Below are 21,627 nucleotides of genomic sequence, written 5' to 3'. Positions count from 1 at the left end.
AAAACTTAATGTTAATGTTTTTGACTAAAAAACTAGAAGGCCAATAGACATGCATCAACTGCCCATACAACTTAATATTTTAAAATTTGGAGTGCCAATACAGCCAAGCTCCAAATATTAACACACACATATATATATATATATATATATATATATATATTTGGGTGGCTTTTATGACCAATTTATCTGTTCATTTAGTTGTTCTACTTTTGAAAATAAAGACAGTTTCTTTTACTCCAGCAACATCCATCTACTGTACGATGACGAAAGACTTCTCACATTGCATTCACATTACTTTGTAAAATGTGCAATTGCTTGATACCAAGAAGTTTACTTTTTTCATATTAGGTTACAAGTTCTTCTTGAAATGATTGCAGTCTCTTCCTCTGTGTCTTTGTGTTTCTTTCTCGTAGCGCTTTAATTTTGTGTCTCTGCCCACGGATGTGTTGGAGATTGAGGTGAAGGACAAGTTTGCCAAAAGCCGACCCATCATAAAGCGTTTCTTGGGCAAGCTGTCCATGCCAGTGCAAAGATTACTGGAGAAGCATGCTATTGGGTACATACTCACAGAAAATCAAACCTAAACTAAACTGATAAAAGAAAATATGTTATGCTATTGAGTTGAAATACTGATTGCAAGATGCTTGCTTGTGTTTTTTAATAGTGATCGAGTGGTCAGTTACACTCTGGGTCGGAGGCTTCCAACAGAGCATGTCAGTGGCCAGCTGCAGTTCAGGTTTGAGATTACCTCCTCCATCCACCCAGGTAATTCTAGTTTTTATTCTACCTTTTATTAAACATAATAAATCCTTAAAGGGTTAGTTCATCCAAAAATGAAAATTAGCCCATGTTTTACTCACCCTCAAGCCATCCTAGGAGTATATGACATTCTTCTTTCAGACGAATGCAATCAGAGTTATATTAAAAAAATTCCTGGCTCTTCCAAGCTTTATAATGGCAGTGAATGGTTGTTTCAGTTTTGACGTCCATCAAAGTGCATCCATCCATGATTAAAGTGCTCCACATGGCTCTGGGGGTTAATAAAGGCCTTCTGAAGTTTGTGTAAGAAAAATATTCATATTTAAAACTTTATTGACTAAAATAACTAGCTTCCAGCAGACGGCCATACGCATCAATTTACGGCGAAAGAGTGACCCTTGACCTTGACGCACAACGTAATGACGAACGTGGAAGTGCAGAGGATAGAGCAAAACAAAACACCAGTCACAAAAAGTCTAAAACGACAATTTTTAAAGAGAAATGTCAGAGGAGTTTGAGTTTGTTGCCCAGCCCTGTTTGTTTGAACCGCGAGAGGCGTCTAAACTTACGCTACTCATACATCCAACGTCATGCATGCGTCACGGGTTACTCTTGTGGCGTATGCCGACTTGCGTATGTGTACGGTCGTCTGCCAGAAGTTAGTTATTTTAGTCGATAAAGTTTGGATATTTTTCTTACACAAACACATCGCTTCACTTCAGAAGGCCTTTATTAACCCCCCAGAACCGTGTGGATTGCTTTTTTATCATGGATAGATGCACTTTGATGGACTTCAAAACAGAAGCGGGCATTCACAAATTGTAAAAAAAAAATATGGAAATCATGATACTTTTTTTTTTTTCATGATTCTTTGATGAGTTTTAAGTTTTAAACAGCATTTATTTGAAACGTTATTTATTTTGTAACATTATAAATGTCTTAACTGTCAATTTTGATCAATTGAATGCATCCTTCCTGAATAAAAGTATTCATTGCTGACCCTAAACATTTGAGCGGTAGTTTAGTTAATTATCATAAACCATCATATTATTGGCTTCTAATACTGCTCTAATCAGACCACTCATGATAACATTAAAAAGTCATATGCTTGCCAGTATTGTGCATCTTTACTAGACGGTAATGTCATGTATGCATTGCACCATGTAGGTCACAGATTTCTGTCCTCTCCACAGATGATGAGGACATGTCTCTTAGTACAGAGCAGCCAGTGGCAGAAGCTCAAGTCCAACCTCAAGCAGAAGACACCATGAGCTTAGACCAGGAGGCCCCAGAGTTGCCCTTAGATGGAGATACAGCTTCTGTAGAGATGCCCATGGACGTTGAATCCGGGCAAAACTGTGCAGCTGAGGAAGATGCAATAGAGGAAGAGCCTTTAGAGACAGAGCAGCAGGAGGCAGCTGCCGAGAGCCGCGAACAAATGGAGCACAACGTAGGTGGACCCAACGTAGAAGCAGAAGAGACGGTCCAAGAAGAGGCAGAAACTGATAGTGCCTTTGCCGATGAGCCTGCAGACTCTTCAGGAGCTCCTGCTGGAGTCGAAGAGGAGGCGATCTCAGACCCGCAGCCGGTTTCAGAGGAACCAGAGGTGGATCTAGAGGAAGGCTGCTCGCTCAGGATCAGAACCACACCGAGACGGAAGCCACGACCATGCTCTTTACCCGTGTCTGAGCTGGAGACGGTCATCGCTTCAGCCTGCGGAGAACCCGAGACGCCACGCTCCCATTACATCCGAATCCACCACCTGCTGCACAGCCTGCCATCCACTCAAGCTCAACCAGGAGATGCAGCTGGGCTTGAGCCCGACAGGCCGCTGGGCGTAGAGGAGGAAGAGGAGGAGGAGGAGGAAGAGGGTGCGACTCTTGAGCCTCATGCTTTAACACCCAACGGCCCCCGCAGGACGCTTCCCCGCAGCCGCTCACACGAGCGCCTGTCCGACCTCATTCAGATGCTCGACGGAGATGGGCAGCCGCTTGGTGCTGAGGGCCAAACCGGAGCTGAAAGGTCACCAGGGGAAAGCGAATGCGATTTAAGCCCGGTGCCCTGCTGCAGTCATATGGCACATAGGGCCTCGGGCCCTGTGCGGGCGCCGTCTCTAGACAGCGCACGTAGATCGGAGAGCACTGTGTTCTCCTCACAGGATGACGAGGACGAGATGGACAGGGTGAACGGTATTCTGGGATTTGAGGGAGAGACCGGACAAGGCGCTAAGAGCCGGGAGCCGGGGGATGGAAGCTGTCAGTGGGAGGAGGCGCCAGACAGTCACGTCCAGAGCCCGCATGGCATAATGGATAATGGAGAATCACCTGTAGCTGGTCCAAGCAGCAGGAGTGAGTAGACTGGGTTTCCATGCATACAGTAGATCATGTGTTGTGTGTGTAGATCTAGGTTTTCCCTTTAGCAGATACTCTAAAGTATCTATGAAGAATGCCCTGGCTTGTGTTTGTGGTATGTTTAGGAGAATGTCCTTTGCCTTGTAACCATCCTGCAGTGAGCCAGCTACCAGCACTGCGGCCCGACCCACATCACTATCCCACCATAGACGAGCCGCTACCTCCAAGTAAGTTCTGTTGTCTCATCACGCATTGTAATGTATTCAATGTACTTGAGGTGATTCGCCTATAAATTATACATGGTTATCAAAATAATTGTATATATATTGTAAAATATATATATATTAAAGAAATGAATACTTTTATTGAGCTTTTATTATTATACACATTAAATGGATCAAAAGTGACAGTCAATAGGCCCTACATTTATAATGTTACAAAAGATTTCTATGAATGCTGTTGTTCTTTCTGTTTATCAATAGATTCATTCCACAGTTTCCACAGAAATATTAAGCAAGCAGCACTACGGTTTTAAACATTGATAATAATAAGAAATGTATTTGAGCACTAAATCAGCATATTAGAATGATTTCTAAAAAATATCACTGAAGACTGGAGTTATAATGCTGAAAATTCATTTAAAATGACATTTTAAAATGACATACAATACAAGTATTTTTCACCAAATAAATGCAGCCTTGGTGAGCATAAGAGAAAGAGACTTCTTACAAAAACATAAAGAAATTCAGACACCAACCTTTTTGAATGGTAGTGCATGTAACTTTTTTATATTGCATTTACATTTACATTTATTCATTTAGCTGACGCTTTTATCCAAAGCGACTTACAATTGCTATATGTGTCAGAGGTCGCACGCCTCAGGAGCAACTAGGGGTTAAGTGTCTTGCTCAGGGACACATTGGTGTCTCACAGTGGATTCGAACCCGGGTCTCTCACACCAAAGGCATGTGTCTTATCCACTGCGCCACACACACCCCTATATTGCATTAATTTGATTGATTTTTTTAAATAATAATTTATAAATAAAGATTTTCAAAAACCTCAATTATCACAAATAAAATTTGAAATGAATAATATGAGGTCCTATGTCTTACTAAACATCAGATACTGTATGAGCAAAATGTTACTTCACAAAAACATCCATAGCATGAGATTAACCCATGCTTTATTTATTTGCAGAAAGTAATTGTTTTTTATACATTTAGTTGCGTTTTAAATTGGAAGTTGGATGGAAGTTCAAATGGAAGTAAATATTGCATCATCAAAACTGTGAAATCCATCCAAATGTATCACTTTCTTCTGGTTTACCGCCCTTCACTGTATTTCAAAGCCGTAGAGAGTCAAAATAAAACCACTTGGACGCAAACAACTTTCTTATCAGATATGAGTATTTTCAGTCTCACTCACTAACCCACACTGTGAGATATTCGGCACGTATTACTGTAATGCAGTTACCCACTCAAGAAAGTCTGCTTTCAAAGACTTAATTTTCATGCTGCTGGGGTGTGTGTGTTTGTGTACTAGTGTACCCAAAAAATGAGTCAAATCTGAAACATCCTACATTGAGGGGATTTTTGAGGTGTTCTAAATAATGAAGGCTCTAAATAATGCTAAATAATACTAGTTAAAGTTAAAATATAAAAAAAAACATTTAAGCAATCAAACTTCAATACTCAAAATCAAATACTTAAATATTTTTGCCTGGCAGACCAGAATATCGACTTGGGCATCAAATGTGTGTTTGTGTTTTGTTTGGCATGCTCAGACTGGGAGGCCCGTATCGACAGTCACGGTCGTGTTTTCTACGTGGATCACATTAACCGGACCACCACATGGCAACGGCCCACGTCCGCAGCCACGCCGGATGGCCTGCGCAGGTCTGGTTCCGTCCAACAGATGGAGCAGCTCAACAGGAGGTAAACAGCACTGTTTATCAGCCGTTCCTCTTTTAACAGTTTTCTGAGTAAACCAACATTTTACACTTCTAGATACAGATCAGTTGGATTGCATTAATGGTGCTTTCTGTGATGTCCAAATTTTTTATATAAAATGTATAGTTCTGACTCACAGATCTGATTAAATGAGCCATGACAATAGTAAACAGCCTACATTTAGGCTAATATTACTTGATGAATAATAATTCTTTCATTTCATTATTAAAAATGTATTTATTGCACATTGGTGTCTTTTATCATTAAGCTGTTGTTGTTGCAACAACTGATTTTCTTACTCAGTATTTTTGTCTTGTTTTTCAGTACAAATATCCAAGCATTCTCAAGTTTATTTACTTGAGATGCAGCATCCTTTTACTGTGGTAATATCACTGTATTGATCAGCATCAAGTGGTTTATTGCAAGTCAAGTCAAGTCAAGTCAAGTCAAGTCACCTTTATTTATATAGCGCTTTTTACAATACAGATTGTATCAAAGCAGCTTCACATTGATAACATGAAAATAATACAACAAAGTTTGTTTCTAGAAGAAAATTGCATCATCGTCCACCCTAAATAAACCTATATAAATAAACTTGACTAAATAAGGCAGATCAATAATATTGTTGAATATTAAATGTCCCCAACTAAGCAAGCCAAAAGCCAAGGCAACAGTGGCAAGGAACCAAAACTCCATCAGGTGACAGAATGGAGAAAAAAAACCTTGGGAGAACCCAGGCTCAGTCGGGGGCCAGTTCTCCTCTGGCCAACAAGCGAACAGTGTATGATGCAAGTTGTATATTTAGCACTAAAGGGATGTTGTTGCTGTAGTTAAAAGAAATGGGCACATAACATAAGTATCTATAGCAACCTCTGTAGTAATTGCATAATTCAAAACCAATGAATTATGCAATTACTACAGAGGTTGCTATAGATACTTATGTTATCGTGTTATTTTTTGTGTTATTTTCACACTCTCTTGGGTCAAATGCTGCAGACTCTGTCCGGTTCACATGGTATGTGTACACGTATGTTCACATGGGCTTATAAACATGCACTCTTTTGCCACCTACAGGACAACAGTATAGGATGTTGGCAAAAGTGTGTTTCAGGTCATGTTTCCACAAAGAATGTAATTAAAGGCTGTTTATTTAAGAGTCCACAAGCAGTGGATGACAGATTTAGATTATTCTTAAAGCACACAAAGCTTTACTGTACCATTAAGCAGCATAAGGGTTATATGTAAGTGAGGGTATGCGGGTAGAAATAGTTGTAAATATTTTTATGATGGTACTTTACTTACTGTACTGATATTTGTGACTATAGCAATACTCTTGTACACTCGTCAGGTATCAGACCATCCAGAGGACGATGGCCACAGAAAGGAGAGACGAGGAGTCAGGCAGCCCCCGCAACGAGAGAACAGCCAACACTGAAACGGACTCGCCTCCTCAAACAACCGGTAACTTCATAAACATTCAATTCTATTCAATTCACATTTATTTGTTTAGCTCTTTTCACAATTAATATTGTTTCAAAGTAGCTTTACAGTAATCTGTTATCAGAGGTGACTCAAATGAATGTCTAAATGTCAAAAGTGTACAGTTCTAATATATTACAAATCATGCAGTTAGCTAATATGATGTATTCATCTAGGCAGAAACAATGATCTCATTAAAGCAATTATTACAAGTTGTGATCATAATGATTACAATATATAGAAAATTTGGCAGTGGTGCATGTTGATTCAGAGTTGGCGTCATCTGAAGTCCTCGCAGGAGTTGGCGTCATCTCTTCAGAGGTGTTGGGTCATCTGAAATCTTCGTAAGAGGCTGGATCCAAAATGAAGCTGGCGTGCTCTCTAGTTACCTCGGGATGAGCATCCGGAGGTAGAGACAGAAAAAACAAATGGAAAAAATAAGCGTAGCTGCTGTTCATAACATTTCAAGCAAAAAATATTCATGTGCATTTCATCTGATTTAACTGGAGTACAAGGTTATGAGATGCATTATGTGAATGCTTGGCTTAAGAGATCCAAGCATTCACATTTGAGTCTGAGCCCCGAATATTATCAGGAAGGTTATTCCAGAGTTTAGGAGCCAAATGCGAAAACGCTCTCCCTCTTTTAGAGGACTTTGATATCTTGGGTACTACCAAAAGTCCAGAGTTTTTTACCTTAAAGAGCATGAAGGATTGAAGGGTAATAGAAGATTGGTTAAATACACAGGAGCCGAACCATTTAGGGCCTTATATGTCAGTAGCAATACTTTGTAATGTAGAGATGATAAAATTGGGGATATATGATCATATTTTCTTGACTTGGTGAGAACTCTAGCAGCTGCATTTTGGACCAATTGTAGCTTGTTTATTGAGAATGCAGGACAACCAGCTAGTAATGCATTACAGTGCCTTTCCAAGGTCATCTTTAACACACTCTTTAACACACTTGGATAATTTAGAGATTTCATCTGGTCATAATGTGTGTGTGTATATATATATATATATATATATATGAGTATAACTGAGTGTCATTGGCATAACAGTGGAAATTAGTTCCATGTTTTCTAAAAAAAAAAAAATATTGTCAAGAGGCAGCATGTATATTGAAAATTTCAGAGGGCCTAAAACAGCCCCCTGTGGCACTCCATAATTTACTGATGTTAACATGGATAATTCCCCGAATCACAGAATAGTAACAGTCAGATAGGCACAATCTAAACCACCCTAATGCCTGTCCCTGAATACCAGTGTAATTTTGTAATCGATCTAGAGTATGTCATGATCTATAGTGTTGAACGTAGCACTAAGATCAAGTAAAACTGGTATTGAGATGCAGCTTTGGTCAGATTTTAATGAGCACAGTGTCTGTGCTATGATGGGGCCTGAATCCTGACTGAAATTTTTCATAGATATCATTTTTTTGCAGGAAGGAGAACAATTGAGCCTTTTCTTGGATTTTAGACATAAATGGAAGATTTTGCCAGCAGCTTTTAGATTCTAGCACGAGTAATACTGTTGTACCATGTTGCGGTACTTTTCTCATTAACCTTTTTTAATTTGATGGGTGCAACAGTTTCTAATCTACGTTTGTAATGTAATGTGTGAAAGATTGTATTCCTGTATTATGTACATAGAGAATCACAATGCTGAAAAAGTGTTTTCAGTAACTTTAACTATGTTTGGATTTGAAATCAAAATAATGAATAGATGGAGAACTAATGTTGTATTTGTGGTATACAGCCGCAGATCAGCTGCACACTGCAAACGCTTCTAATGTGAAAGGACAATGAGCCCGTCCTGCTTCTGCACTGCATACGTACCTACATACAATCTGCGTATGCACTGCACACGGAGATGAAAATCATTTGCTCACCCTCATGTCAGTCACAACCTCTTTGTTTGTCTTTATTTACAAAAAAAAGTAATTATTCTGCACATAATCCAATGCAGAATGCTCTTTTCCAGGTCATTTGATAATGCGTCCAGTTACCAATTAGAGTATAATTTTCCTAGATCCGTTTAACACATTTTACCATGTTTAAATCCATTTGCAGAATTATGCAGATTTTCCACAAAAGCAAAAATGTGAAAAAAACCCTGTAGATTCCATCAGGGCTTGCTCATTTGCATGTAACAAATGTAGAAAGTAACCAATATCTGTTCTAAAAAGCACAAAAAGTGTCTTAATTATATGCTACAGTACATGTCAGGTCTTCATATCAGGCTTTCTTTGAGAAAAATTGACCAATGACTGAAAATCAAGTCGTTACTAACTTAAAAACTTGCCTTCTGTCTTTTGAAATCTGGTGTGTTCATGGTGCATGTGAGATTGTCTTTTTTTGCATGCAGCCAAAAGCAGAGCACACTAGACGTAGAAAGACGATAAGAAACTGCACACAGACCTCACATATCTTGTGAATGTGGCAGGTTTGACCATGCAGAAGCATAAACGAGATTTGAGAGCTGGGTCAAAAGGAAGGATTTTAATTTTGGGTGAGCTATCCCTTTAAATTATCTTTCTTTCATTTAAGAATTGAGGAGAGACGCACCATGTTCTCCGGGTCATTGTCAGAAGATCACTTTACTACTGCAGAGTCCAGCAGTCAAATTCATCACTCACCCAGAATTCTTCACTGTGCTTCACGCAAATTATGTGAGTTGCTACCTCTCTACACATTTATTTATTTTTTAAAACATTCATTTTCTAAGTTACACCACCGTTATAAAGTTTGGGGTCAGTAAGTTTTTTTTTTTTTTAATGAAATAATACTTTTATTCATCAAGGATGCATTAAATTGATCAAAAGTGACACAAATCTTTTGTATCACTTTAAATGTCTTTACTATTTCAGTAAGTGCTGATCTTTTGAACTGTCTATTCTTCAGTGAATCTGAAAAAATTGATCATGATTTCCACAAAATTATGCAGCACAACTGTTTTCAACAGTGATAGTAAAAACAATTGTTTCTTGAGCACCAAATCAGCATATTAGAATGATTTCTGAAAATTCAGCTTTGCCATCACAGGAATAAATTACATTTTAAAATATATTAAGATTACAACAGTTAAGAGAACAAAACAGTTATTTTAAATTGTAAGAATATTTCACAATATTACTGTTTTAACTGGATTTTTGATCAAATAAATGCAGCCTTTGTGAACATCAAAATCTTAGACACCAAACTTTTGAATGGTAGTGTACGTTGTAATTAAGAAGTTTATGCCAATGTTATGTTAACTTCCTCTTTTTTTAATATAGGGAGCGTATCGTATGTTCACCAACAGCTCGTGTCTGAAACACATGGTCCTGAAGATCAGGCGGGATGCTCGAAACTTTGAGCGCTACCAGCACAACCGTGACCTGGTGACCTTCTTGAATAGGTTCGCTGATGCTCAGCTGGAGCTGCCGCGGGGCTGGGAGATCAAAACAGACCCACAGGGGAAGGTATGTCACAGCACGCAGTTCTCAACAGCTCGCATCAGTGCCATTATTTCAACTGTTTGTCCTCCACTTTTCTCTGCAGTCGTTCTTTGTAGACCACAACAGTCGTGCCACAACCTTCATTGATCCCAGGATCCCCTTGCAAAACGGCAGATTGCCCAATCACCTGACGCATCGCCAGCACCTGCAGAGATTACGCAGCTACAGCGCAGGAGAGGTCAGACACACTCACAATCTAGAGGAAATTACTGTTATGTAATATTACAATGTTTATTAGTTCATTCATTTATTCTTTTTCACCTAGGCATCAGAGGTGTCGCGCACCCGAGGGGTGTCTTTGTTAGCCAGGCCTGGAAACAGCCTGGTAGCAGCTATACGAAGCCAGCAGGAGCCGGTACCATTAGGTAATGGTAAAAAAGAAATACCTATACTATATGTATACACTCCCGTTTAAAAGTCTGTCAGTTTAAAAGTCAGTACGATTTTCTTTTTTCAGCAAAGATGCTTAAATTGATCAAAAGTGACACTAAAAAGATTTATCTCAGTTTTCACAAAATATGAAGGAGCACAACTGTTTTCAACAATGATTAGGCTATAGTAAGAAATGTATTTCTTCTGTGTCCCAGCCTACAATGATAAGATTGTAGCATTTTTACGGCAACCAAACATCTTTGAGGTGCTACAGGAGCGACAGCCGAGTCTGGCGAGGAATCACTCACTCAAGTATGACCCTCCACCTTCCTCTGTTATTGTAATGAAATGCATCATTAGCACTTCCAAGCAGTTCTCAGTTTTTCGGGTGTGTTTATGTCTGAAGGGAAAAGGTGCTCCACATCCGAACCGAAGGCACACAGAGACTGGAGAAGCTGTCGTGTGATGCTGACCTGGTCATGCTGTTAAGGTAAAGCACCCAGCAGATTGGCCACATGAAAGCAAATTTACCTGCATAAGAACGCAAAGATTTCCTGGGCTGCACAAAGTATGCTTTTGTAATTCATAAACTGTCACACATGCTTTCTTCAGAATGTGTTTTGATTTGCTTTTCAGTTTGTTTGAGGAGGAAATCATGTCTTACGTTCCTCTCGCTTCATTTCACCCTGGGTTCAACTTCTCTCCGCGCTGCTCCCCCGGTTCTTCTCCCCAGAACTCTCCAGGTGAGTCGGCCCAGAGCTTTAACCATAGGCCTCAGATGGTCTGTAAATGACATTTATATTATTTAGAAGACAACTTGATATGATAATTCCCAATTCAGGCCTCATTTGAATCTCCATACCAACTTTTCAAGACACATTAGCCCATATACATCAGTATTTAGCACTGGGATAGGATCTGAGATGGATATTAAAACCAGTTATTACAGAGCTCTCTGAAATGCTTGATTCTGATTGGCCAGTTATTACATTCCGAGGTCAGTCGATAATGACTGTTGCCAGTAGCGAAGCTGTATGATGACAGCTCATCTGGGTATTTGAGGCCGGCGCTTCTTTCTCTCACATCATACCGCAGATGGACTCTGATGCCATCTTGAGCCTCAATTATCGACTCTACAGTATTTACTGTCAAAATGAAACCAGATGACTTCAGTATTAATAATAGCCCTGTGGTAATATTGTTGAAGTGTTTGTCTTGTTGCTCGGATTTTGTACACTGTAATGGATTATTATATAACAAACAGGTAAGATTTTAAAATGATTCTTCTCAAATCAATATTTCCATGTCCTCGTCATTATTTATGTGGTGAAAACAGCTTTTCTCCACAAATAATAATAAGTAGTGCTACTATAGATTATCACTTAAATGTCCATCTTGTTTGAACTTTTTTGTTCATCTAGGCTCAAAGCTGATTTCTAGGAACTGTTTTTGTTTGCGGATTTAATGAGCTTATAAAATATTTAAACTCAAATCAATATTCCGTGTCTAATTATTTACTGTAGCAAGTAGCCGTGGAATGAGCAGGATAATGTGCATCCCAACCGGTGGTTATAGCAGAATAAACCCGACCGGGTGATCAGGACCCTGACACTTAGGGGACTTGCATAAACCACTTCAGGCTGATACAATCGATATCAAAAGGCTTGATGTACATTATATCTTACTTAAAGTGATAAGAGATCCTTATTTTTGCAAGGAAAGTGATAGATTATTCACACACACTCTGATTTACTCTGATAAAGGCTTCCTTGAGCGAACTCCCCTCGTTCCAGTCTGCTGTCTGTCTGGTGAGGGCTCTCCAGGTCAGCTGCTCTCAAGCCTTCAATACTGTCCCCACCCAGCTGCCCCTCTCTGTGTCATGATGGACATGTTACAGACCCTAAGCCTGTTTTGTGTGAATATTCAAACCTCTGTCCACGGCTTTTCCTTATTCTGTCCATAAAGTGGTTAACTAACTAGTCTTGTTTTGTATACTTTCATTTTGTAAAACTTGACCGTTGTGCATGTTTGGACACTCTCAAAAACCGGTCAAAAAATGATCAAGGATAAAACTGTACTCCGGTGCATTATCAAATATCCTTGTCCTGTAATATGTCTTTTATGTAACGAAAGGAACAATCATCTCACCCATTCGTGTGTTTGTTCTCGAGGTGAACAATCTCCTCTTTCCTTTTGGAGTTGTTTTATGGCCTGCTGATCCTTGACAGCCATTCCCTGATGATTGATATGTGAAGTAAGCTGGAGTTCACATCTGTGGTGATGGTTTGGTCTTTTCTTTAGGGACCCAGAGGGCTCGGGCACCAGCGCCCTACCGCAGAGACTTTGAAGCCAAACTGCGCAACTTCTACAGGAAGCTTGAGGCAAAGGGCTACGGGCAAGGACCTGGGAAGATCAAGTGCGTGAACACTGACAATTGATATACAGTGCCGTTCAAAGGTTTTGGGTCTGTGAGATTTTTTTTTATTGTAGTCTCTTATGTTCACCAAGGCTGCATTTATTTAATCAGAAATACAGTAATATTGTGAAATACTATTACGATTTAAAATAACATTTTAAAATATATTCAAATAGAAAACAGTTATTTATTTCTATGATGGTAAAGCTGAATTTTCAGCCTCACACAATCCATCAGAAATCATTGTAATATGCTGACTTGCAGCCCAAGAAACATTTCTTAGCATTTTTAATGTTGAAAACAGTTGTGCTGCTTAATATTTTTCTGGAAACCGTGATAGGTTTTTTCAGGATTCTTTGATTAATAGAAAGTTCCAAACGAACAGCGTTTATTTTGAAATCTTTGGCAATATTGTAAACTTTTGATCAATTTAATGCATCCATGATGAGTAAAAGTATTAATTTCTTTATATATATTAAAAAAAAAACTTACCGACCCCAATCTTTTGTGTCTTTATGCTACTTATAATATTTAAACTAAGATCAAGTGTAGGCCAATAAAGTAGTATCAGCAAGATAAATGTCCTACACTTCTCACTTCATCTTATTTTTTTTTAGACTGATTGTCAGAAGAGATCACCTTTTAGAAGGAACGTTTAACCAGGTCATGGCCTACTCCCGTAAAGAGCTCCAGAGAAACAAGCTGTACATCACCTTTGTTGGAGAAGAAGGGTGAGGCTCCTCGAATAGTTAGTGTTTAAGCAAAAGTCATATGTGGTTATATCTGAATTCTTCTCTTCTTTCCAGACTGGACTACAGCGGACCGTCGCGAGAGTTTTTCTTCCTGCTGTCTCAAGAGCTGTTTAACCCTTACTATGGCCTGTTTGAGTACTCCGCTAACGACACGTACACTGTCCAAATCAGCCCCATGTCTGCTTTTGTGGAAAACCATTTGGAATGGTAAGGTTCTTTCCACTTCCTCCCCAGGAATTCCACTTTCTGTGTGGTATGAGAAATCATACTGAATTGCCATTGACAGAGAAATAAATAAGTAATGTCATTGGGTGCTCTCACAGACTGCTGTTATTGCTAGAATGTCTGTTTTTGAGCTTCTTTCATGGACCGCTTGATGTGATGTGTGTTTTCAGGTTCCGTTTCAGTGGTCGAATTCTCGGCTTGGCATTGATTCATCAGTATTTGTTGGACGCTTTCTTCACCCGCCCATTTTATAAAGCTCTTCTCAGACTGTGAGTGGACCAGAAAGCATTTCATGCATTACATTAAATCAACATGTGTAGAGTTTGAAGATGACAAAAAATTGGCTTAAATTGTGAATGTCTTGTGTATTATATATAAAGGTCTTTATTGAAAACACAAATCTAATTGTGAGAATTCTTTGATAAATAGAATGTTCAAAAGAACAGCATTAATTTGAAATAGAAATATTGAGTAACATTATCAATCTCTTTACTGTCACTATCATATATATTATGTATATATATGAAAAGTTCAGATGCAAAAGCCTCAAAGTGCAATCTGAAATTTTCTTCTAGAATGATGATTTTTATCAAGCTCGTATATTTAAGTTTAGTAATTTCACTTAAATGGCAATGAAGATTACCTATTAATTGTCATTTAAGTGAAATTACTGAACTTAAATATACGAGCTTGAAGAAAATTTCAGATGGCACTTAGGCTTTTGCATCTGAACTCTTCATATATATATATATATATATATATATATATATATATATATATATATATATATATATATAAAATCACATGTATAATCAATTTAATGCATCCTTGCCGAAGAAAAGTATTAAAGTCTTTCAAAAACAACAGAATCTTACTGACCCTAAACTTTTGAACGGTAGTTTATATTTGCTTCCAAATTAGTGGCTGACAGAAATTGTATTTTTGATGGCTAATAGGAAGCGGATATCTAGATTTATTTGATTTAGGTGATTTTTATTATGGTAAAATCACCTGTTTTTTGTTTTTTTTAACACAATCTCAAAAATGTTCCCTCTAATGCAATTTAACAATAAATAAACTAGAATAAATGTTTTACCCCTGTTTGCAGATCCACAGATCTCAGTGATCTGGAGTATCTGGATGAGGAGTTCCACCAGAGCTTACAGTGGATGAAGGAAAATGACATCACAGATGTGCTGGATCTTACCTTCACTGTCAATGAGGAAGTGTTCGGCCAGGTGGGAGAAACCCTTAAACAAATCCAGTCTTGAAAAACATCATGAAAATGCTTTCTCATTGTAGATTGTTATGGTTTCTCAATTCTATATATACATATTTATAAACTCAGCAAAGAAAGAAACGTCCCTTTTTCAGTATACTGTATTTTAAAGATAAGTTTGTCAAATCCACAGTAACACATTCATTTGGTGCGACGCTTTAAATTCCTCTTAATAATGCTTTAACGCACTTAGTGAAATCAGCTTAGTTACGAACATGATGCAGGGCAAAGACTGACTGTGTGATGAAGCCTATTAGAATGCAGTTAAAATACCTCTAAAATTCAAGAAATTATTACAACATTTTGTAATAAACAGCTTCCTAAAGATCCCTATCTTTAAAAATTCAGGGAGAGTGGATTTGGAATGAATTAAACATAAAAATATCTTTGCTGAGATGGGGTGTGTATGTTTGTTAGGTAACAGAGCGGGAGCTGAAGTCCGGCGGGACAAACATGCAGGTGACGGAGAAAAACAAGAAGGAATATATTGATCGGATGGTGAAGTGGAGGGTGGAGCGAGGCGTCGTCCAGCAGACTCAGGCTCTGGTCCGAGGCTTTTACGAGGTAAGCATGCTTGTCATCTGATTTACTCTCTGTCTGTCCGTGAGGCCACCATTTAACCTTTAACCTGTGTGTGTGTGTGTATAGGTGGTGGACTCTCGTCTGGTTTCTGTGTTTGATGCCAGAGAACTGGAGCTGGTTATTGCAGGAACAGCAGAAATTGATTTAAACGACTGGAGAAACAACACAGAGTACAGAGGAGGTCAGAACACACACTTACATACACAAATACACAACATAAATGCAGTCGGAAATCTTGATATTAGGGCTGTGCCATAATCCATACGTGTTGAAAGATGTCAGTATTTATCCGGATTCTTTTTCTCACTATATTGTATTGTCACTTCAAGACCTTGTATTCATTATGCATTTTATTTATTTATGTGTTCATTCATATAATTTTCCTTCGGTATATTTCCTACCTGCTTGATTAAGGATGATGTTTCTCAGTGCAGTCAGATCTGCTTCTATGGAAAAAAATGAAATGTAAAATTCTGGTTGTTGTAAGAAGGTTGTGTATATTCATCATCAGGTTATCATGATGGGCACATCGTCATCCGGTGGTTCTGGGGAGCGGTGGAGCGCTTCAATAATGAACAGAGACTGCGTCTGCTGCAGTTTGTGACGGGCACCTCCAGCGTGCCGTACGAGGGCTTTACCGCCCTGCGCGGGAGCAACGGCCTGCGGCGCTTCTGCATCGAGAAATGGGGCAAGATCACGTCGCTCCCGAGGTATAGTGACACACCTTTTCATCTTTCACAAACCTGACTTTGATTTGAGCTGGTATGCGAAAGGTTTAAAATTAATTCAAAGATGCAAATATCAATAATGAAATAATGAAAGGTACAAGTTTTACTAAAAATCTGTAAGCATTCGATTGATCTTTAAACGTTTTATCCAAGTTTCTTCTGCAATGTTAAAGTCAACTTATTACAGCATTTACACACCAGTTTACTTGCATTGTATTTGACGTAAGACATGGATCATTATCAAAATTATACACCTGTCCTTTGTCTTTTCAGTCAGGAAAGAAACCTAAAATAGTCTAGAAATTCTATGTAAAGGTGTAAAAAAATATTTCTTTTAATATGAAAGGGTTTGACTGACAAATTAATTTTTCTTTTACAAAAATAATTTATGAATTTAAGTGCCTTCTGTTCTGTTAATTGAAATAAAGCTGAAATAAAATATAAATATTAGTTGAAAAACTTATTTTTTTTAACTTAAAACTTAAACATTTAAAAATGTTTTAAATTTGAAAATTATATTTCTGATTATATTATATAATTCTATTATTAGATTATGTCCATTTCAAATTATTAGAATTGTTGCCTTGGTAATAAACTGAAATACGTTTAAATTAGTTGAAGCACTAAAATTATGTACTGAAAAAAATAATAAAAATAAAAATAAAAATTAATTCAACATAAATAGCAATATTTTAAATAAATAAATAAATAAAATGACAAAAGCACATATCAAAATTTCTAAAAATGCAACTAAAATTAACATGAAAAATAAAAATATAAAAATAAAACTAATTCAACTTATTAATAAAACTAGAATAAAAATGAACAGTATTTAATAATATAAATAATTGAAAAATAAATGATTTTAATCATATAATTTAAAATTAACATTAATAATATAAATAATTACAAATTATCATTAACAGTATAGTTTAAAATTAACATTAACTAATTATATAATAAAAAATTGACCATTTTAATAATATAAATAATTTAGAACTACCACTTATTAAAAGTATAATTACAAATGAAGTGTATTTAAAAATATTAATAATTTAAAAAGAATGCTTGTCCCTTGATTTAGTTTTTTCATTGGTGTGTCATCAATGTTAAAAACATGACCAGGCCTAAACAGATTCTAGAAACTGACGAGCAATCCATTTGAGATCAGAAAGGTGTTTTCATCCAGGCTGATGGATGTGTCGTGTCTGGTTTCTCAGGGCGCACACATGCTTTAATCGTCTGGATCTTCCGCCGTATCCGTCCTACACGATGTTGTACGAGAAACTGCTGATCGCTGTGGAAGAAACCAGCACTTTTGGCCTTGAGTGAGGACTTCACGTGACTTTCCGTGTACACTGTATTTAATTATCTACTAGCGTGGATCGTATCCTGTGTTCGTTTCTTTGGTTTGTTCAGGACACCACTGCATGCATCAGTCACCTGCGCGGGTGTACAGTGTGTAACGGGTATGCAATAGTGAAAGAGAAGCCTTCAACCTGCTTTAACACTCAGGGCCTCGACCTCCGCTGGAGTCGCTCTCAGTTCGCACATCATCATTTCGCCATAAACCGTCCTTTTCTTTTGGTGCATTTTGACAAGAATTGTAAAGTTAAAACCAAATACACTCACAGAAAATATCTGATTGAGGTGCCGTAATTACTGTAAGTGATGACTTCACAGAATCTCACCCAACACGTCATCATCACAGGAAGTGACATCACGTCATGTCACTTTGCAGGAGTCAAAGACAGACTAGGGGGAAATGGCAAGTCTAAACCTTGATTTGACACTTTTGATGTATTAGTTTATATCAATCAATACATTTTACTACTCAAATCTTTAAAGCGTTAACGATGTTCAAGGATGTTCAAGGCTTCATGCTGTTTTATGTTTTGTCTGTAATGTTTGAATGACATTTTTAGTGTTGACACATGATTGCTTTCAATGAAGGAATGTTAAAAAAAAAAACACGCCCCAACATAGCATTTTTTTCCTTAAGGTCATCACTGAAAGTGGATATGCTAAACAACTCAACAAATCCAGTTAGAATATGTAAATCATACAGCTGTGTAGAGTGAGATTCTGAACCAATGAGATTGCACTGTGGGCGGAGTTACCCAGCGGAACAAAACAAAAAACAAGGGACTGACAACATGTCTTGTCAGTTGTGGCAGTTGCGTTTGGTTAATACACTGTGCAAAGGTGCATTCATGGTGACAGTGATTTATAGCGATTTGGGCGTGTACTTTATGTAAATGAGCACTGCCAATAGGAGTGAAGACATCTCAGTAAGTGAATGCTCATAATGAGCTGTTTTACTGTTCATGGTGTGATTCTTTATGCACTGCTGCAGTTTATATACAAATTTCCCTTAAACGTACAATATGTAATTTTTTTCGCCGCTAGGGGTCGCTAACCTCTTACAATAACAGAGGCGTAGTTTGATGATGCAACATTTGCTAAGAATTATGGATCTTGTCGTCAATGTCAAGCCGACCGATCTAATAATGTTTATGGATGAGTGAATACATCAATGTTTTTATCATTACTGTGATATGAAGCAGTTCGGGATTGCTAAGAGACAGCTATCAGCTCCACACGCGACGCGAGTCCCGCGGATATTAAAGGAATATGGACATTTCATTCTACCGAACTACACGCAGAATTACAACTCACAGGTCAGTTTATTAGACAAAATTTCACTTGGTCTAACATTACACTATCACACTAAACTGCATTTAAATGTGTTGAAATGTGTTAGTTTGTCTGTATGAGACTAGCAGTAAACTAGATCAACATTAGAATAACATACAGATCATATTCTAACATTTCATCATTGTTGAACTATATAACATTGATTAGTTTTATGTAAATGTGCTCACCTGTTCAATAAAGTACATATAGGAGCGGTCGAAGTCTCGGACGTGGAGCTCTCGTTTATATACTGTCTATGGGAGCTCTCGGCATCTCGAAAACACCGCGCTGATATTGATTCTCGTTTTAGTTCTCCTTTTTTATCCAAAGTCTGCTTGCCATGGTCCATAATGTTTGAACGAAACACCAACAGCGTGCAAATAGACATTACAAACTACACAGTTGTCCACGTCTGTCGCCTTGGTTACTATCAGAGGGCTCTGGTTGCTATGGCAGTACGAGCGGAAACCAGGGACAACGCGGATATGAAGCCATTGACGGCGACAAAACGGAAATGAAACGTTACGTGCCGTGTCTTCGAATTAAATTACACATTTCTCTTGGTTTGAAAGTTGTTGGAAACAGTCGGGATAATGTAAGTACACAACAAAAAAAAAATATATAACATAGATATAGTGATTTTTGCTATTTTTAAAGCAAAAAAATTACATATTGTACCTTTTAAGCATGTTCATTTTTAGTGGCAAAAAATGTATTAGTTGTCAAAATGGAATGATTCTTTGTTTTATTTATTGTGTGGTTTATTTATTTAAATTTTCAAAAATCAATCATGTGGGCGTTACTGTCTGCGCTCCCATTGGCAGTTCATCGTGGCTCATTTGCATACAATTAAATGTCCACGGTCACTTAAAATTTACTATATTTACTCAAATTTACTTAGAATTTCCTGATGCCATGATATGCACTCATTTTCCCCAATGTTTATAAAATGTATAATCTATTTATATCTATTTATATGGTGTCTTTTTATGACTTAAAGTGGTGAAGAGATTGTAAAGAAATGACAGACCAAATAGTAGAAGAATTTGTGCGCCACACTTCATGTTCACTTGAGTGTTTCAGCTGTTTGCGTGTTTAAGGTGAAGATAAGTGAGAAATTCTGAAAATTAATATATTTATTCAAAAAGAAAATTGGTTTAAATGTCAGAAAACATTTCTTTGAAAGGTCAGATTGGTCCGTTCTGTGGGTTGGTTTATTGACGGCTAGATTCCTGTGCTGAAGTTTTGATTATTGTTCATGTTTACATTTTAAAATGACGTGAATGTGTGTTTTATACATTAAGATCGTCATAAATCATCTTAACTTGATGCCATTTAAAGGTGCATGTGTTTGTGTCTAATCCACACTTGATGAATCAGTCTTTTATTTGTATCTCCTAATATTTTCATAAAGGGATTGTTCACCCAAAAATGTTTGAATATGCAGAAGATTTAATCGCAACAATGGTTAATTACCTTTCTTTACATTTTTATTTTTCCATTTCAGTTTGATTTTGGGTGTACTGTCCCTTTAAGGTGGTGATGGAGAAGTAAAGCAATCAGGCTTTGATAGTCTCTGAAATGTAATTCTATCTAAAATCAATTGCAGCTCAAAATGAACAACACTTCAACTCAGCTTAAGATGTTAGGAATGTAGAGAAAGTGCATTTGTATTATTTATCCCAATTAAGAAATTATAAAAATGTCTGTATATCAAATGTGTACATATTTGCTTGAACAGTCTATGTAAAATCTAAATTTTAAAATGTGATGAATCAATTCAACAGCCAACCATTCATCTTTTTTTTTAAAAAAACATGTCTTCGTACTTACTATTGACATAATGTTAGTTCAAAATGGTTTTCTCAAATGTATATTACTATGCATATTTGTTTGGAATGATAAGAAATGCTACTCTCTGGCAGTTGTGAAGGACGTTTCTTCATTTATCAAGACTCTCGCAGCCCTGAAATGAAAATGTGAGAGAAATAAGGAGAAGGTTCTGGAACATACTGCCTCTCTGTAAACATGTCATTGTGGGAAATGCAGAAAGAGTTGGCTCCTGCTTCCACCTCGGACACATACACTAGCCTGCTTATGTCTTTTTACACTTTTAATCTATCTGTATGGAAGAGAATAAGAGCGGAAATGTACAAATGTTAATTTGAATTGTGTGTTGAGGTCAATTATAGCGCCTCTCTCAGGCTGAGATCTGTAACTACAGCATTACACTGTTAACGAATGTCAATAAACAATCACTTTCTATCTGAATTTGAGTGTCGCTCTTGTGTATAATCCATCATGATCTGAAATATCTTTGACTCTGGGAAATTGTACAATTTCTTTGTAACATTAGATATTAAATTATATACGGTGTAAGGATGTGCTATAATTCCATACATATTCTTAAAACTGATGGATTTTACTAAATACAGCAAAAAAAATACAAAACACATATTACCAAAAATGTATTATTATAGAAAGCACAGCAATTATTTGTATAATAATGATAATATAGGTAATAAATAATTATT

General features: G+C 37.3%; 1 protein-coding gene across 2 annotated transcripts in view; it reads left to right on the top strand.

Moving 5' to 3' along the window:
- The window catches only part of hecw1b (HECT, C2 and WW domain containing E3 ubiquitin protein ligase 1b), a 39,896-nt gene extending 18,532 nt beyond the window's left edge, over nt 1-21,364 (top strand). The window contains exons 7-28 of one of the 2 annotated variants that reach the window (XM_079877669.1): nt 414-556; nt 665-765; nt 1,953-3,107; nt 3,269-3,337; nt 4,897-5,047; nt 6,411-6,523; nt 9,093-9,214; nt 9,821-10,006; nt 10,086-10,220; nt 10,308-10,407; nt 10,630-10,726; nt 10,821-10,904; nt 11,051-11,157; nt 12,716-12,830; nt 13,448-13,561; nt 13,637-13,789; nt 13,978-14,076; nt 14,916-15,045; nt 15,504-15,650; nt 15,735-15,849; nt 16,180-16,378; nt 17,617-21,364. In XM_079877669.1, coding sequence (XP_079733795.1) covers nt 414-556; nt 665-765; nt 1,953-3,107; nt 3,269-3,337; nt 4,897-5,047; nt 6,411-6,523; nt 9,093-9,214; nt 9,821-10,006; nt 10,086-10,220; nt 10,308-10,407; nt 10,630-10,726; nt 10,821-10,904; nt 11,051-11,157; nt 12,716-12,830; nt 13,448-13,561; nt 13,637-13,789; nt 13,978-14,076; nt 14,916-15,045; nt 15,504-15,650; nt 15,735-15,849; nt 16,180-16,378; nt 17,617-17,728 — 3,747 coding nt within the window. In that variant the 3' untranslated portion in view covers nt 17,729-21,364. Of the gene's footprint in view, nt 1-413; nt 557-664; nt 766-1,952; nt 3,108-3,235; nt 3,338-4,896; nt 5,048-6,410; nt 6,524-9,092; nt 9,215-9,820; nt 10,007-10,085; nt 10,221-10,307; nt 10,408-10,629; nt 10,727-10,820; nt 10,905-11,050; nt 11,158-12,715; nt 12,831-13,447; nt 13,562-13,636; nt 13,790-13,977; nt 14,077-14,915; nt 15,046-15,503; nt 15,651-15,734; nt 15,850-16,179; nt 16,379-17,616 lie in introns of both variants that reach the window. The other variant, XM_079877668.1, reaches the window with a different exon arrangement.
- Nucleotides 21,365-21,627: the final 263 nt, after the last annotated feature.

The sequence above is a fragment of the Squalius cephalus genome (assembly GCF_949319135.1).
Source record: "Squalius cephalus genome assembly, chromosome: 7".
Taxonomy (NCBI): domain Eukaryota; kingdom Metazoa; phylum Chordata; class Actinopteri; order Cypriniformes; family Leuciscidae; genus Squalius; species Squalius cephalus.
The sequence above is the reverse complement of the archived record's forward strand: the minus strand, read 5'-3'. Positions and strand labels throughout refer to the sequence as shown.